General features: G+C 40.4%; 2 protein-coding genes across 16 annotated transcripts in view; both read right to left on the bottom strand.

Moving 5' to 3' along the window:
- The window catches only part of dip2a (disco-interacting protein 2 homolog A), a 79,724-nt gene extending 70,998 nt beyond the window's left edge, over window positions 1-8,726 (bottom strand). For 5 of the 13 annotated variants that reach the window (XM_034573990.1, XM_034573987.1, XM_034573986.1 and 2 more), the window contains exon 1: window positions 8,163-8,721. In XM_034573990.1, the coding sequence (XP_034429881.1) occupies window positions 8,163-8,286 (124 nt within the window). In that variant the 5' untranslated portion in view covers window positions 8,287-8,721. Of the gene's footprint in view, window positions 1-8,162 lie in introns of all 13 variants that reach the window. The other 8 variants (XM_034573989.1, XM_034573988.1, XM_034573985.1 and 5 more) reach the window with 4 other exon arrangements.
- A 2,338-nt stretch (window positions 8,727-11,064) lies between these two features.
- On the bottom strand, window positions 11,065-15,999 carry LOC117754777 (CASP8 and FADD-like apoptosis regulator). Of its 3 annotated transcripts, none has more exons than XM_034574006.1 (10): window positions 15,710-15,999; window positions 15,251-15,581; window positions 14,741-14,846; window positions 14,302-14,437; window positions 13,213-13,262; window positions 13,048-13,117; window positions 12,791-12,831; window positions 12,619-12,697; window positions 11,329-11,833; window positions 11,065-11,226 (listed from the first exon to the last, which is right to left on the bottom strand). In XM_034574006.1, the coding sequence occupies exons 2-10, from the start codon at window positions 15,544-15,546 to the stop codon at window positions 11,100-11,102; spliced, it is 1,410 nt and encodes a 469-aa protein (XP_034429897.1). In that variant the 5' UTR covers window positions 15,547-15,581; window positions 15,710-15,999; the 3' UTR covers window positions 11,065-11,099. The 3 variants fall into 3 exon arrangements, with proteins under 3 accessions (XP_034429897.1, XP_034429896.1, XP_034429895.1); XM_034574005.1 differs by having other exon boundaries at window positions 11,065-11,222; window positions 11,328-11,833; window positions 13,213-13,265; window positions 15,710-15,998; XM_034574004.1 differs by having other exon boundaries at window positions 13,213-13,265; window positions 15,251-15,580; window positions 15,709-15,998.
- Window positions 16,000-17,210: the final 1,211 nt, after the last annotated feature.

The following is a 17,210-nucleotide window of genomic DNA, read 5'->3' on the forward strand; positions in this document are numbered from 1 at the left end:
TTACGACATTAGCTTTTTCAGCACAGCTAACCATCAGGACCTCTTAAAAGTAGCCCTCTGTAGTGCTCCCTCCATACATTCACTGAGGACTGCTTGTTGAACAGCTGCTGTTACAGCTAACTTCAGTGGACTACACTGCCCTGTCACATCGCACAGGCTGACCTCTGCTTGCTCCCGGCTGAAGAGGGTCAAGAGAAGCTAATAAGTGTTGATTCCACTGACCAGTACATCATTACACCACCTTTCTGGAATGAATTATCATAACACATTTTAACTCAGTAGAACACCTCGGCCAAACACTCCCCCTAAAGCTGCAGCAGGTGGGATCGCTGGAAAAATAGCTGATTGTTGAGAGAGATGAGGGCAGATGCACTCACTTCATACGCGACATATGATCTACGCACGTTTTATTGTGCTTATTGTCCAACTCTCTTTTAGACTCAAGTCTTCCTTACTTTAGGTTACTTTGGCAGTTGTTAGCAATGCTAGAACAGCGACCTTTCCTGTACTATTTTACGCCATTGATTGAGGGCAGGCATGCGCAACTGCTTGGTAGAGGGGCCAATAGGAGCGGCTTCTGTCTGAACTGCCCTGTGATTGGTCAAAGTCTCCTGTCCCAAGCCACATTTTCCCAAGGCTGGACACAGAGCCAAGAAGAAGTACAGAGGTTAAGTTTTCTCTCAGATCACTTGGTTTACATTATACTGGAAAATTATTATGGAATTACTCAATTTCGACAAAATGCTATGTGTTCTTTCTTTGCCCATGTCCTGTCTTTCCACTAACTTCCATGGAAATCAAACAAGAATATAACATTAACACTATAGACATGACATGGACAAGTCCTCTACTTACACTGTATGTTATTCAAGTGTTCAATCAAATCAAATATTAAGCATGAAGACTAAAGAAAGATTAAATAAAACAGAGAAATGAGCAGAAAGAAAGAAATACAATGGAGGAATATTGATGGACTTTCACCTTGGGCTCTGAATAAAATGCATGTAACAGATCCCTGCACAGCTCAGTGACCTCAGCCCTGCAACCCCCTCCCACCCTCTGTAAGCACATCACTCTGTACCTTGAAACCACTGCAGTACAAATGTTGTGAGCGTACTGTACTAATGCAGCAAACATAAATAATAGAAAACATGCCCTTGGATCCAACTCTTTATTTGTCATATATATTGTATTTGTAATTCACAGCATCTAGACTGATCTACAGAGGCCTCTGTGTTTCACAGATAGTCCAGATTGAGCTATGGTGTTGGCTGGTGAGCCCCCGACTCCAACCAGATGGTCACAGATAGGGTGAGCAATCAAAGATACACACACAGGTGGGTGGGCACTGGGCAGAAAAGAATTTACACCAGAAAGTTGATGGAGGCGGAACAAAAGCCTTGCTGGGCACAAGAATGTGGTGCACAGAGTAGCGCAGACTCTGTAATGTGTCCTTGAAATGGGGCATGTGGCTTGTTTGGTCAGCAGATCCCCCTGCCATCAGCGCCCGCTATGGTGCCCCGCTCTCCACTGCACATGACATCTCGCTTGCTGCAAGGACGTTAACAGTGTAGCCATGTACTAGCACAGAAATCAGACCTGGCAACCATGAAAATAAAGACACTTTAAAGTGTAAAAAGCAGCATGGTGGTGCAAAAATTAGCACTGTCGCATCACAGCAAAAAGGTTCTCGGTTCTAATCCCACTTCAGTCGGGGTCTTTCCGTGCTGAGTTTGCATGTGCTGGCCGTGTCTTGACTTAAAAAGGTAATGGTAATGCTACAAGGAAAAAAGAGAGTTTCTAAAAGCTTTTCTTAAAACTTTAAAAGGATTGAGCATTGGCTCCTGCCACAGACTTCTTCATGATCTGGGGTTTCAATAAATTTAATACACACAACAAGCTGACAGATATTTTCACATAATGTAGCAAACAATATTTAATTGATAAATAAATGTGGGTAGTAATAATTTCTCGTTATTTGTTTTTCTAACACATTATTGGACTGTGATAAAACACTGCCCCAGTGTTACATATTTGTGGCATTAATGCAGGAAAGGGGGAACATTTTTTTAGCATTTCTCAAGTTTGAGTGCTTTCTGACAATACTTCCATAGGGATGTAAAGCACAGCCATGGAAATTTGAAAAATGTTTTCACAATGTAGAAATGCTATGAGAGCAAAAAATAGCTTTGGATTGAAAACAAAACTTAATCAATTCATATTTTTGATAACCTTGAAAGCATGTCGATTAATAAAATGGTAACAAATTGCCAATCACCTCTAAATGAGATGCAACGACTACATTTCAAACACTGCACTAGATTTTTCAATAAATTAAAACAATCAGTCCATTGATAATGCATATTCATTAGTTGCAGTTTTAGTGATAAGGAGTACCGAAAATGTATATTAGCAATTCTATTTTAGAAAAAAAGACACTAAAAGTACTATGCTGTTGGAAATGCTACTCTGTATTCATACTTAAATAAACACATGGAAGAAAAGATACATTTCTAGATATTACATTCCTGCACTGCAATCCATTAAAAATGGTGGCTCCAATAAAAGCAGAGACAGGATGCTGAAGAACTGTAAAGAAAACAAACCGACAGAAACGACAATAACAGGCACTCTCTGGATATTAGTGTCATTAAAATGAAACACAGTTCTGTGGTGTATAAATAGGGAGGAGCACATCAACAAAGCAGCAAGAGACACAACCCAAAAAAAGCAAATGCACTGAAAACCACTCATGCACACACTTACATGTGCACATATACATGCAGCAGCATAAGAGAGGAGCACAAGAATCTGAGGCTCTCCTCCACTCTGAGGCACACCCTTGAAATATTTATGACCCTCCACCTTCTCTGCTCCACTACGGCAGGGGCACAACATAGCTGTCTCTTTATCTCTGAACTGGACTTTGCAGCAGCTACAGGGACCTGCTAGCTCGCTCCAAGGCTCAACATTCTTCTCTGTTGGATCCTATTACAGAGCTAACCAGCAGCCACGTACAAAGTTCTTTCAGCAATCGCCCGAAATCCTACATGTTCTCAAAGCCCTTAATGCAATGTTATTCTACGGTACATTCGTCAAATGCTTGGTTTTGCTTAACAATAGGCTTGAACTCACACTGGGTGAACCCACTGGAAGTTCTTTCTTCATGATTTATGTGGTGGGAGTAAGTGACCACATAGAGGTCTGAGTCAGGACCACAACCAGGACCAGGGCCAGGGCCAGGGTTTCCTGTACACTCATACTTTCCAAAAGAAAGTTTTAGGAAAGTATTGGCCACCAAATCTATCCACTACCCCCACCTCGTAAGCAGGACCACCACTATGATTCAGGTATAATAGGTGTGTTTGCAAAGATATTTGAGGAAACGACGCCTTTAGCAAATAAAGTTAGTTAGTCAGTGTCATGAAAATAGGAATTAAAGGTCGCATATCAGGAAGTGGGTTTTTCTTTTATTATAAACAGGTCTAGGTGCTGTATAAATACTGTAAGAGTATCAAATTGCTGTGTGTGGACTTCAAACTTGCTTGCTGCAACAACTATTAACTTTGCAGCCCTGGTTAAAAAAAACATACGGCACTACAGTGGGGTTACAACCATTAACAGCAATAAGATACACACCACTGATCATTACACCATCAAGCCTCTGTCAGTGCCAGAGGTTGACAGGCTTGTGTAAGTGTATTCATCACCATCTTATTACTGCTGTTACCACTTGCCAGCGCACACTGCCTGACCGCCTCTTTACCTCCAGGTCTTCTGTGAGGGAGGTTCCACCTTATCTAATCACTGAGATAAGGTGAAACTTTAATGATCTCCATGGGGAAATTGGGTCGCTTCAGGAGCAGATACTAGGATAAATACCAGAACAAATGAAAACAGTGTCTCATTAAACTGACTGGACATTATCACTGCTTTGTCAGCATGCATTAACAAAACGCAGTAGCCATGTTTTTATGCTAGGTCTTCTTTCAAACACCAAAAAAACTGCTGCAATTGTTTTCACAATTAATCCAAATAACCAGAAAGAAGCCTGACAGCCATTAAACTACCAAACACCAGCCTTGCTCCTCTGTAAATGTTTGCTGAACGTGAGAAAACATGCACATATGACCAACTAGGGGTTCGCCAGGTTCCCCAGCAAACACACCAGACTAAAAATGACTTAGCAATCAGAGTGTTTGGAGAGCAACAGAGGAGGAGGGAAGACAACCAGGGAATGATAGAGTCCGCCTATGAATTACTCAGCAGACCATTTCTCCCTCTGTCCTCCATGCAGGAGACAATGGGGATCATCCATCTTCTTGGCCTCCTTTTACGCCCCATCGTTTCACCACTCATCTGCATCCAGGTCAGCTGAGAAATAACACAGGTCCTTTCCAATAACTCTGACACGTAGAATTTGGTAGGAGGGAAATTTCAGTCGACAAGAATAGTTTGGGGAAAAGCCATGGGAGCATGTCTCACAAGGCAGAATCAGCATGTTAGCCGGACAATTGCACTTATTAACGGCCCTAAAAACATGAGGGAACAGCTGTGGTTACTTCACATGATAGACTTCTGTGTGTGTGTTTTTCTTCCTCTTAATTCTTCTCATTTTTTTGAAGTGGGCGGGGCTCAGCTGAAAAAGGTGATGTCACACAATTTTCTCAGCACCAATCATCGGTGTTTGAATCTGATGACGATTGTTTGGTCATTGTGAATCAAACTGCATAATAAACTTTATATTTTTATCTATAAATGAGTAAAAAAATGCCAGAAGTTCCAAAACTGAAAAAAGGTTGAAACATCTGGTTTGAAAGCTTGAACTGCCTTCGTAGGCAGAAAAGAAATGAAAATCTCTGCAAACATTATATTGTATATGAGTTTTCCTTACTCCAACTGCAGCACTCTTTTGACAGTGTTTCTCCAACACATTTTCAGAGTTTAATTTAGTCACTGATCTCCCAGTGCATCAGTTTGCTTTCCAGGTTTGTAAATTTGTAAATGGTTAGTTCTCGGAAACCCGACAGTTCGTGAATGCACGCATTGGGGAAAGTATTAACAGAATTAACCGACATGAGCAAGATTATGTTGGTGAGAGGGGATAAATGTCAGTTGCCCAGCCCTGCCATAGACCAATTAAAAACAGTTGAGTTATTGACAGAAATAAATGCACAATACAAGTGACATAGAAAGAATAACTTGACTGGGTCAAATAACTGGGTGGTTGATTTGCAAGTTCTCATTACCACAAAAATGTATCCGAGGACTGTAGAGTGAAGTACACAGCCAGAGAAATTGAAAATAAAAGCATCTCTTGAGGAAACACTATTTATTATAACCACAATAAGAGAGCCCAGATTGTTTATTTCACACATCAGCAGGCCTAAGCTGCTGATGCTGGAACACTATCGGGCTGAGCTGTGGACGGTCTCAAACTCATATTAATCAAATGGCTGCTTCAGCTAAACTGCTTAAGATAACATACATGACACAGCTACTCAACCTCATGCATAATACAGCGTTCCTGCACACTCACACACAGTGAAAAACTAAGCTGTGTCTCTGTGGAACACAGACGTGTCTGACGTCAAATCCCTGTAAGAAGAGTTCATTGAGAAGGGTACAAAACCTCCGGGATTATCAGGCTCTCATCTCCTTCCAATAAAACAAGTCATCTATTCTATCCCGAGACAGGATGCAAAGGGGGAAGCAACCAAAGGGCATCAGCGTGAGGTGAAGAGTTCACCATGAGATGCAAGAATAGGATTTGAGAATGAAAAAAATATGTTGATGTTGTTTGGTCTGAAAGAGAATGACTGTCTCTTCTTTGATTGGAAAATAGAGTAAATATGGAGGTGGGGGGGCCTGGAGACAGACACAGAGAGAGACAGTGGGCAAACAGACAACAGAGCATGTCAGAGGAAGAAAAACCATAAAGAGAAGCAGAAGGCAACCGAGTCCGGGAGATACAGCTATCAGAGCTCCAACATAGCAGGATGTGACATGTGGAGAGCAGGAAGAGGAAACCGGCCAGATATAGATTGGTTTAGTAGCTGCTCCTGAAAACATGTCCATCCCTTCGGGGGCCTCAGTGGCAGTTAATGTGCTTATCAAAGCGTGCACCTTTGGTCTATTCCCAACCGAGGTATGGTGCGTGCAAAGGCAACATGGAGAAAGAAAAGATTCAATGCAGAACATAACTTGAATGGCAGTCAGTAGAACAAAACTCCACCAAGACCGAATAATTCTACATATGTCTGGCTCTCATAAAGGGGAAAAAGAAGTAGTACCAAAATATACACAATCGTCAATCTCAACACCATTGATATGTCTGATTGTTTCAAGATCTATGCATCATTTCCTGCAAGGTTGAAGATATAATTATATATATGAAAGACACATGGGAAAATAGAACCTACTTTGTCAGGGGTAACGATTCAGGATTACAGAGGGTTGTATTTCAAGTTGTAGGACGACACTTATTAGATTATGTGGTTGACATTTTCTCCAGAGTTGGCAAGAAATGGGGTCACACCCTGGGGTCATGTCCCAAATCTAATCAGACCAAATGTGGGTCATTCATTAGTATTAGTATAATTGTACAACTTGATAATGGCTTAAACAAAGGGTTAGGCGTAAAACTAAATATATTTGTTTAATAAACTCTGTGTAGTGCTGTCTGACGATATGTTTGATAAAGTCCCTCTGACACCAAATATGAAAAAAGGTGTGCGGGTTTCAGTTGACATGTAAAACAAATACAGGCAAATCAGTGACTGATTATTTAAATGGGGTTCCATGGAGGCAAAGCTATGTTGACACGGCTTTGATATTTACATATCTGTTCTGCACATTCAGCTCTATAAATGCTACATTACAATATAAGAGAAACATAATCACATTTGTCCCTCTGAACAAATGTCAAGGAAAAAGATATAATAAGTCATATCAATGCACACTGCTTTCTGATTGTACAGTTTCATAATATGATGTCTTGGTGTGTCTGTCAGCAGGTAAGTATGATAGAGGATTTGATTATTTTAAATAGAATAGACTCTAGGGCTGGGCGATAAAACAATAACAATGATTATCGCCATTTAACAAAAGTTATATATATATATATATATATATATTACGTATGCGTTGTAGAAGTACAGTCAGATATATAACACATGTTATTGTGGATAATGCTATCATGGATTATTATATGAGGGATTGTGTTCTACTCCGAATTGTGTAATGTTTCACTGTTCAGCAAGTGTTTGATAATCTTTTTGGTCATATTACCCAGCACTAAACCTGGAGATACAAGATAGCCACGCTCAAAAGCCCACTCTTGGCTCTTATTATACCAAAGCTCATGGAAGTGGAAGGTCACACAGAGGCTACAAGCAACTTGTGCATGACACATGTGTGCCTACACACAACCACACGTGTACAGATCAGCAATATCAGCCAAACTGCACATACATCTATCCTATAATGTTATCCGTTGACTTACACAAAACTGACCACGTTGCCATTTTTCACAACAAATCAACTTATCTACTGACCTTTTGATTCGATGGTCAGTAAACTAATGACATCTGGATCACCAGTTACAGCAGTGAAAAAGTTTTACAGACAAGATCTTTTATGCAGCTGTGGTCTCAAAGCAAAAAAATCTGTTTATGTGGAAACATTTTTGATTACTTTTATAATGAACTTTAAAAAGACCAGAAACACTTGAGTGAAAACAGAGGCAGCAGCAGCATGGGTGTGTCGGCTCAGATAGCCATCTGATCAGCAGGGTATTTGGAGTCTGGACGTGTGCTGTGTAAAACTTCAGGCCAATGGGAGCAGCGTGTCTCCATTAGGGACAGAACAGCACATATTAACCGGTGTGGGTCAGTTTAGTGTGTGAAGCCCCGGAGCTGCAGCAGTTCAGAGGGATGAGGAGAAAACTACAGCAGAAGTTCAGCTGTAGTGAAAAAATCCCCAGAGCGGCTGTGATGATGCTGACATGTCCTCAAACATGCCGAGATAAAGGGCGGTGGTCGTGGTGGCTGTCTCACACAAACACACACAGACACACAGACAGACAGACACACACACGACACCGTTTAAACAGCGTGTGTTCCTGGAACCTCGCGGTGCAGCTGTTTGTGTTGTCAACTCACCCTCGGACAGCTCCAGCTCCAGCTCCGCCAGCTTCTCCCGCACCTCCGCCGGCAGGGTCATCGCGACAGCCGGCGTGGGCTCCAACATCATCGTTAGCAACCCGGTCGAGGTCCTCTCTGCCATGGTGGTCCAGTGTGAAGCGCTGGGTGAGGAGGAGGAGGAGGAGGAAGAGGACAACACCACCAGGGATGGAAGATGTGATCAAATACAACCTCCTCTTCACTCGGTCTCGGCTGGAGAGGGCGAACAGGGTGTTGGTGCGGCTCCTGTCTCGCTGCAACGTCGCGCAGATGTGGGAGAAATGTCTCCGGCCGTCATGACACGGTTAGCCGCGGTGCTAGCGGACACACTTGGCTGCGGGTTTCCATGTCGAGCACCGGGCCCCGGCTGTGTGTGTGTGTGTCTCCCCTCGTCCCGCTGCGTGTCCCTGGGCACAGTCGGCGGCTGCTGCTCCTCAACTGTGCACAGAACTCATTCAACTCCTCACTCCGCGCTTCCCACGGCGTTGCATCATAGCAACCGCAGCTCAGGCCGTGCGCGCTCACGAGAGACACACACACACACACACATACACCCCCCCCCCCTCCCCCTGCGCGTGCTCGTGGGCCTCCTGCCTCTCCACGTGCAGCGTGTCCGCCTCCTGCTGTCTCAGCCTCAGAGCTGCTGTTTATTGTGTGAAGGTCCAAAAAACTAGTGTTTCAGTTGACACGTTAAACAAATACAGGTTAAATCAATGAGGGATTGTTTTTGTAATGTGGCTCAGTGGAGGTAAAACTATGCTGACAATAAAGTTTTCATATTTACATCAGCCCTCTGCACATTCAGCTCCATAGATGTTACGTTATAATATTAGTGACACTTACTCACATTTGTCGCTCTGAACAAATATCAAGGAAAGTAAAAACCGTGATATGACACATCAAGGCACACTGTCTCTCTAGGGTTGGACGATAAAACAATAATTATCACAGTATACATTTCCTCGATAGCAATATAGCAAAAGTTAAATATATATCATAGATAGATAGATAGATAGATAGATAGATAGATAGATAGATAGATAGATAGATAGATAGATTATTGAATGATCCTCGGAGAGAAATTCGATTTAATAGCAGCCAGGTATATCAGAATACAATGAAATACATGGTAAAAATACACAAAAAAGAAAAGAAAATACACAAGGTGAGGTAAGTCTTAAAATACGAATGAATGAAAGATTAAATGAACAGCGTGCAAAGGAAGTCGTGGTACTGGTGTGCAAAGGATGGTGGTGATAACATACTGATGAGATGATGATAATGTTATAATAATAATAATCATAATAATAATAGCATCACAGTATAACATTATAATCATAGTAATAGCAGTAATTAAACAGTAGCAATAGTATAGTTATAAGCCAGATATGTAGTTATGACTAGCATGTAAGAGGTATATCCATATATACATGCATACATACACACAAACATAATATATGGATATGATATATAACTATAGCAATATAGTGTATACTATCAGAATAGTGTAACATTATGTTACTAATATAATAATATTCGTGTCACTTACTTATATAAAATATAATCTGCACCAAGTTATACAAACTCATTAATCTCAACACCATTAATATGTCTGATTGTTTACAGACAGATCCACACACACAAGCAGATGACGATGATAAACAATGACAGTAGTTTTGCTGGGGCTGATACCCCAGAAGGTATCTGTTAAAACAGAAGTGATTGTCGTAATGTGCTGGAGAAAGGTTGTATAGGCTGAAAGCCCAAATTGGAAAAGATCATGTCAAAGGGCTAACAGGATAGTACTGCCTCATGAACCCAATGATGACACTGACATCATGTGATCCACATCAACATATAGGTCATTTCACTTTAACCTTACTGTCATGCAGCAAACATAAACATTAGCATGGTATCGTAGAAAAGTAAAAGAGAAAAAGCCATGTCAAACACATTTGAAATCTTTTTATTCAAAAGGGTTAAAAATATATAATATTGTAAAATCACATTGAAGGTAAATAAATGCACCCATTAAAAGCTTCAAATATTACATTACATTTAGCTGACGGTTTTATCCAAAGCGACTTACAATAAGTGCATTAGCAATGGGTATATATATATATATATATATTACTTTTATAAAAAAGCCAAAACCTTTAGAAAACCTTGAAAATGGATCGCTCAAATCAAAATAATGAAACACAAAATATATACTAGTGCACGTTTCTATACAGAATGTAGAAAGTTTATCTTTATGGTTTAGCTGCACTATCAAACTCAAAGGTAAAACACATTAAAAGATAAAAAGTTACATATGATTGATGTTGTGATTAAATGTCAGTTTGTTGTGTAAGATTTAAACATACCATAGTTTACTTTATTCAGCTTTTTTTTAGTCTTGCATAAATAAACATTTGCAATAAAATGATTGGTTGTGTTGTTGATTAAGTTGTTATTGTTGTTTAAGTTGTCACCCCCTTGTTGGGGTGGAGAGATGTGATGGTGGTGTTACTCTTTCATTATTGTTTATTCCTATGAGTACTTTTGTCCGCTGTTAAAGTATTCCTAAACATATTTACTACTATGAATTTTTTTTTTTTTTTAAAGGTGACTGGGTGAGAATTTTCAAATATTTAACAAATACACGTAAGACATACTTGCACAAAAAAGTCGTTCTGTGACGTTCACAAAAATGTTTTGTTTTGAGTTCATACAACCAGTAGGTGTCACTGTATACACAGTAAAAAAAAAAGCAGGAATTTACTCACCACGCACCACTGTTTCGTTAAGCACTCCTTTGTGCCCCTGTCCATTAAAGCCCTCAACACTACCATAATAATACAAAATATGTACAGTATATATTAACATTAACAATCCCTTATGGAGAGTTGAATGAACATGATTGTACAACATCCTCTATTGCAAGTAAAGATCTTTCCGTAGAGTATGTTTCAGATCGATGTGGTAGTTTGCTGCAGGATTCCTTTTGTTGTGATCAAAGATTGCCCCATTCACCTCGGTGTGAATATCAACAAGCTTATTCCTGTCAGACCATAAACAAGACAACAGTTAGCACAATGGTTGTAGTCTAAAGCTTATATTGAAACTTTCTGATAATAGACAAAAGCTGAGAATTTGCCTCTACCTCTTTCGGCCTTTGAGCAAGGAATCTGTCAGAGCCTTCAGGTACATGGAGCGATGATGTCCTTGCTCCAGTTGACGTTCGTCCGTCCAGGAGTGGCTCCAGAACACGTCTGCATCTGTGGGGATAAAATCATATCTGGGCAGCCCATGACAGCCGTCTGTCTCAAGATCCTCATCCTGATGGTGCATCGCAGCGCAGGTCTGGAACTCGGGTCCATTGTACGTCTGGATGAAGAACAGTTTGGGCTTTCCCGCCATCATGGGGCACGCATCAGCAGTGAAAAGACGTCTGACAGTGTTCAGTTGTAGGCCATTACTGTGCGTGTCTACACCCAGGAGATGATCTGCCTTACCACGGCTGATGATGCAACAGACAAAGGCATCACCTTTGAGGTTCTCTCTGTCTCGGGATATGTTTCTGAGGGTTGAGAGAGTGTCATCCACACTCAGGTACTTGCGGAGCACCACGTTGAAGTGAAGAGCCTTAAATGTTTGTTCCAACATGTCTGAGGGAGCAAAGAAAGACGAAAGATAAGTTAAAAAAGAGTTTGAAAGTAGTAGCAGATTAATTTAATGTTGACGGACTCACTGATTAATTGACTAATTATCTAAGCTCTAATTCAAATCAGACATTATTCTTTAGTGGAACGTGTAATTTAACACTTTTTTACTTCAGTACTGTACTTAGATATAAATTTGACTTGGATCATACTTGAATCTTTCCATTTTCTGCTATTTTGTACTTGTGACATCTGAAAGTTTGTCTGTTTGTCATGTGCTTGTCTCTTATTTACTATTACTGTTGAAACTGTTAAGTTTAAATAAGAACACTTGTGATTTGCCTGGGGCCCCTTGCCGTGTTCCAGATGTCTATAAGTAGTTAACAGCAAGACCAAAAAGTACTTTCCCCTCTAAACTTCTCATATGGTTTAATATAAATAAAGATATGGGGCCAAAATTATTTGAATCCTCTATTTTTCAAAGGATCCTGCCCCATAACTATCTTTAAAGCCTTGAGGTTTAAATTGTTAGCCTTTGGAAGGGACTGAGTCTTTAAAGCTGTCTAGTTTCCACCTCAACTTTGCTTACATGTTGTATTAATAATCTAATAACATCATATATAAATATGCCAGTCAAGGCCCATTTAATTACAATTTTTTTGCTGATGATTCTCTTGTATTTTTATTTAAAAATGTATTTGTTTTTTAAACAAACTTTACTTAGGTAAATGATCTGAACACTTCCTCCACACCCTCCCTGTAGACACCAACTGTTTGCTTTTTAATCTCACCTCCGTCATTACCCACGCAGTCTATGATAACACAGACTCCTCTGGGAGTACTGTTGAATTTGTAGCGATCCAGTAGACTCTGAAATGCAAAGGAGCAATCAGTTTCACTCATGCACTTATCTAATTAAACACACCGAAAAATACAAAGTCCTGTAATAAGAGCAATCCTTACCTGAGTGCTCTGCTCCACGTGTACGGGTGCTGGTATGTTTTCTGTGCCAAATTACAGAAAGATGATGATATTAAAAGTCAAATACAATGAGTGACCTGGAGTTTTCCAAGTCTCTTTACTGCTTAGCGCTGGTAAACCCCTTGTGAAACAATAATTGTCATTTCCTCTTCTATTGGTTTAACATGGTATTTTGACTATCTCTGGGAAATACGTGTCTTTGAAGTTGCTATAAATTGTTAATATGCAGCCAATCTTACCAGCATGGAGGGACTGTCCTCCTCTTGTTTGCTGCAGAGAATGGGAACTCTGAGGACTGAGGGGTGTACACTAAAGAGAAGGTGATTTTCAGAAGAATAGATTTTATGAGAGAGGAAAATAAATAAATAAAAAACCTGTTATCTTTTTAACAGTGTAATACTCACAGGAGCTCTGGACCATTCCCGTTGAGATGACTGCTCTTCAGGTGCTCCAACTACTGAACATAGACAGAGACTCAGTTAACATTAGTAATAAAATATAATTTAAAGTACTTTGTAATTACCCTTATTTCTGTCTAGCCTTCGTCAGTATGTGCTGCTGGGGTCTATGAATAAATGGCGTTCAAAATAACACCTTGGCGTTGTGGAGGTAGCTGGGAGAGCACCTTCACCTACACCGGAGGATCAATCAGAGCAGGTGAGAGCTGTTAGCTGATTGATCCTCAGGTTTAAAAGGCAGCAGCGGAGCTGCCTCAAGAGGAGACTCTCAAGACACTCAGAGAACACTCGGAGACTCAGAGACACTGAGCTGCAAAGCTGCAAAGCTGCAAAGCTAGTCCCTTTGGGTCAGTTTATCTGTGTTTGTTCACGTGTGTGTGCTTAAAAGCAACAGTTCAGTCTCTGGCTGTGTGTGGGAGAGCCCTGTGGCATATTTTATAGGATTAAACCAATTTGCTCCGAGCAAAAAGCTGTGCTGGGAACCTTGTGGAGAACAACTGGCTGTTTGTATGAGCAGACTGTGGAACCAACAGGTATTATCCCTCATGTGGGACGCAGATTTGTGGTCCTTGGACATTATAACTGATGTATGTCCGAGTACTAACTTTTCTGGTAAGTTTGGTTTCAATTTGTTATTTGATGCCATAAAAATGGGGTGAAACATCATGATTGACAGCTGAGACTGACTCGCGATTGGTCGAGCGTGTGTATCATCAAGACTTTGATACCGCAGCTCCTTTCCCCCGATCGCAACTGCACAGACTCTGGCTCCAAATCTTCGTATCCGGGATATTTTGGCTTTGTTTCTGGAGAGCAAGTGGAGACGCGTCATCCATCTTAACATGCAGTCTATGGTCTATATCTATAGATGTGGTATTATCATGCGTCACGGATGAAGTTTTGTTCCTATTTTCAGCATTTCCCCTTAAAAACTTCCCATTTTCCCATTTTGTCAAAGTATGCTTTGTTCTTTTCATAAGCTCTGTAAACATTTGAGCCAGTCACTATTAAAAGGTATCGGTAAAATGGTCTCACCTGACATCTTGTACTTAGTCACTTTTTTGGCGAGGTCCACCCTGCCGATGTTTGTCAAACACTGCTCCACAATGTCGACTCTTTCGGGTGAAACTAGATCCAGCCTCTCAACTTCACTGATCACATCCAGGAAATTCTGTCAGGGAAAAGAGAGAGGGGGACGTCAAAAAAACAGAAAGAGACTCTGAAAAAAAAAAATTGTGTCAAGTGATGACACCAAAGTCTGGTGTAAAAAAATGAATGAGTTCTGGTTTTGTTTTCATTCATTGGATTCCTCTGTGTGTGTGTGGGAGGGGGGAGCTTTGGTGTCACATTGTCATCACTTGACACCAAAGCTCACACACACACACACACACACACACACACACACACACACACACACACACACAGAGTAATCCAATGAGTGGAAAACAAAACCAGAACTCATTCATTTTTTCACCTTTGCTTTTTCCATGGTCTCACGAGGCAACGTGCTGCCCATCAAGAACTTCACATTGTTCAGATCTTCATTGGCCAAATCCTCACTTATATGAGCCATCAATACTCTGCAGAGAGGGAACAATGATTAGATGAAGACAGATGGATAGACAGATAGATACTTTATTGATCCTGGCAGGAATGGGGGCATCCAGTAGCTTCAAACACACATCAGGGACAAGAAAACATTTCAATATTACGGAGGCAAAGTAAAAGTAAAAGGCTGTGGAAATGGTCAACAAATATATGAAAATACTAAATTTGAGTGAAAAAAGCATAATTAAATTATGCCTTGGTAAATGTGAGTTTCTCTGGAGGAAATCAGTTTTATATAAAAAAATAAACCCTACTAAATCAAAAAATGTAACCTGAAAACATATTGTGCGTAAAAGTGTGTGTTTTAATGGAGGACCACAGTGGTTGGATAAATAATTATGACCCATTATAAAGCCTATCATCAAACATATCTCACCTGAATTCAGGCAGAACCTGTTGACCTTTCGGAATCCTCTCCACCTCGGCTCTGCTGATACTAGACACCCTCCTCAGGATGTCAAATCGTCTCAGCTGCGACAAGAGCTCCGCAAGGAACAAGTCACCTCCTTCCTGGCACATCACTCTGGATTTCAGCATCTCCTTCACACACGCCAGGCTGTAATCCGTGTCCTCGCTTTCGCACAAGTAGAAGACTCTCCTGCGCTCGCTGCTGTCGAGGGCCTCAGCTATCTGATTAATGGCCTGGAGCTCGTGTTGGTGTGTAAGAGCCATGGACTTGGGTAGAGGAGGAGCGAGTATGTCCTGCACTGAAACGACATTGCGGACCGTCTATTAAATATCAACCAAGGGTGTAATTAGCTATTTGGGACCGTAGATCAAACTATACAGAAAATAAACATCACAATATATCGGTAATAGAATGAATGAAACTTACCTTACAGCGAGTAAAGCGACAAGGACGCAACTGCGATAAGGGCGAGAGAGTACAAAGTACAAAGCAGTTGATGACGCACGACCAAAAAATCCCGTTCGGGAAGTACCTCTTACACGGAGACTAACAAAAAAAACTCCCTTTTAATCGTTCACCCTGAGTGACGAAAAATAGTGCACGTACATATATCGTAAACGAGTCTTGGTTACAGCAGAGTTATCAGGTAAAAACCTTGATTCGTTTCAGTTATTTAAGACGCCACGACTTGCCTTCGTCGAAACCAAGGTGAAAGTGAAAGTTATTGGGCGTCAGCAATGGAACTAAAATTAATTTAAAGTTGCAGTGTGTAAAATTTAGTGACAAAAAGTGGTGAAGTTGCATTTTGCAGCTGAATTCCCCTCACATCATCCTCCCCTTCCAAACATGAAAGAGAACCTGTGGTAACCTTCAGTTTTCATAAAAACTCCAAGGGGGTTTAGTTTGTCCATTCTGGGCTACTACAAGAAACATGCCATAGAGAGGACCACCCCCCCCCCCTCATGTAAAGTCTTTCAATATAAAGGGCCCATTCTAGGGTAAATAAAACAACAATTTGTATAATTTAGATGAAACACACTCGTGAAAACATCACCAGGATTATTTTATATTAAATTTCTGTCAATTGATCCCTTTCAACTAAATCGTACACACTGGACCTTTTAAAGGCACAATCCATGGCAAGGCAATTTTATTTATAATTTAATTTATTATCTGCATCCAAATCCATGATGACAACTTAAACTGTAGATGTGGTGGATTCTCACCTTGGGTAAATTGTTTATTAGAGAAATCCAGAAAGATTTCAAATGGCTCAAAACATTTAGAACCTATTGATTATCAATTATAAAAAAACACCAACCAATGACATTTTTGACAGCTAGCCACTCAAGCTGATCTATGCAGCAATTGGTAAAGGAGATTCAAACAATCATTAAAGCCATTATTTACAGGGAGTCTTTCTAAAGGGTGCCTTTAAGCATCACAGTTAGCAATCCATTGATTAATTGATTAGTCAATGGACATATACAATGATCAGTAACTATCTTGAGAATTGATTAACCATTTAAAAAAATCTGGTTTCAGCTTTGCAAATGTGAGGATTTGCTTCTTTTCTTTGTCATATGTCACGGTAATTTAAAAACCTTTTTTTGTATTGCTGGTCAGACAAAAGCACAAATGAAAGACATCATTATGGATTTTGACTGTGCCAATGTAAATGACACTTTTCACTATTTGAAAAAACATGATTGATTTATTGAATGAATAATCATCATCATTGATAATTAAAACCATTAGATGCAGAGCAAGGCACGACAAATGAAACAAATATAAATAAAAAGAGGCGCTGGCCTTCCTGTGGATGCAAGACACATTTCAGGAGAGATTCTGACAATAAAGTCGGATCGAATCTCATCTGAACAGTTTGTTATTTGACGTACAGGTGCGCTCCTACTGAGATTATGTG

The sequence above is a fragment of the Hippoglossus hippoglossus genome, chromosome 21 (genome assembly GCF_009819705.1).
Source record: "Hippoglossus hippoglossus isolate fHipHip1 chromosome 21, fHipHip1.pri, whole genome shotgun sequence".
Lineage (NCBI taxonomy): Eukaryota > Metazoa > Chordata > Actinopteri > Pleuronectiformes > Pleuronectidae > Hippoglossus > Hippoglossus hippoglossus.

Coding starts and splice junctions, on each gene's coding strand:
- LOC117754777 (XM_034574004.1), bottom strand. CDS start 15,546: ATGGCTCTTACACACCAACACGAGCTCCAGGCCATTAATCAGATAGCT. Junction 14,438..14,740: donor AGACCATGGAAAAAGCAAAG/GTGAAAAAATGA, acceptor TTTCCCTGACAG/AATTTCCTGGATGTGATCAG. Junction 13,118..13,212: donor GGGAATGGTCCAGAGCTCCT/GTGAGTATTACA, acceptor CCTTCTCTTTAG/TGTACACCCCTCAGTCCTCA.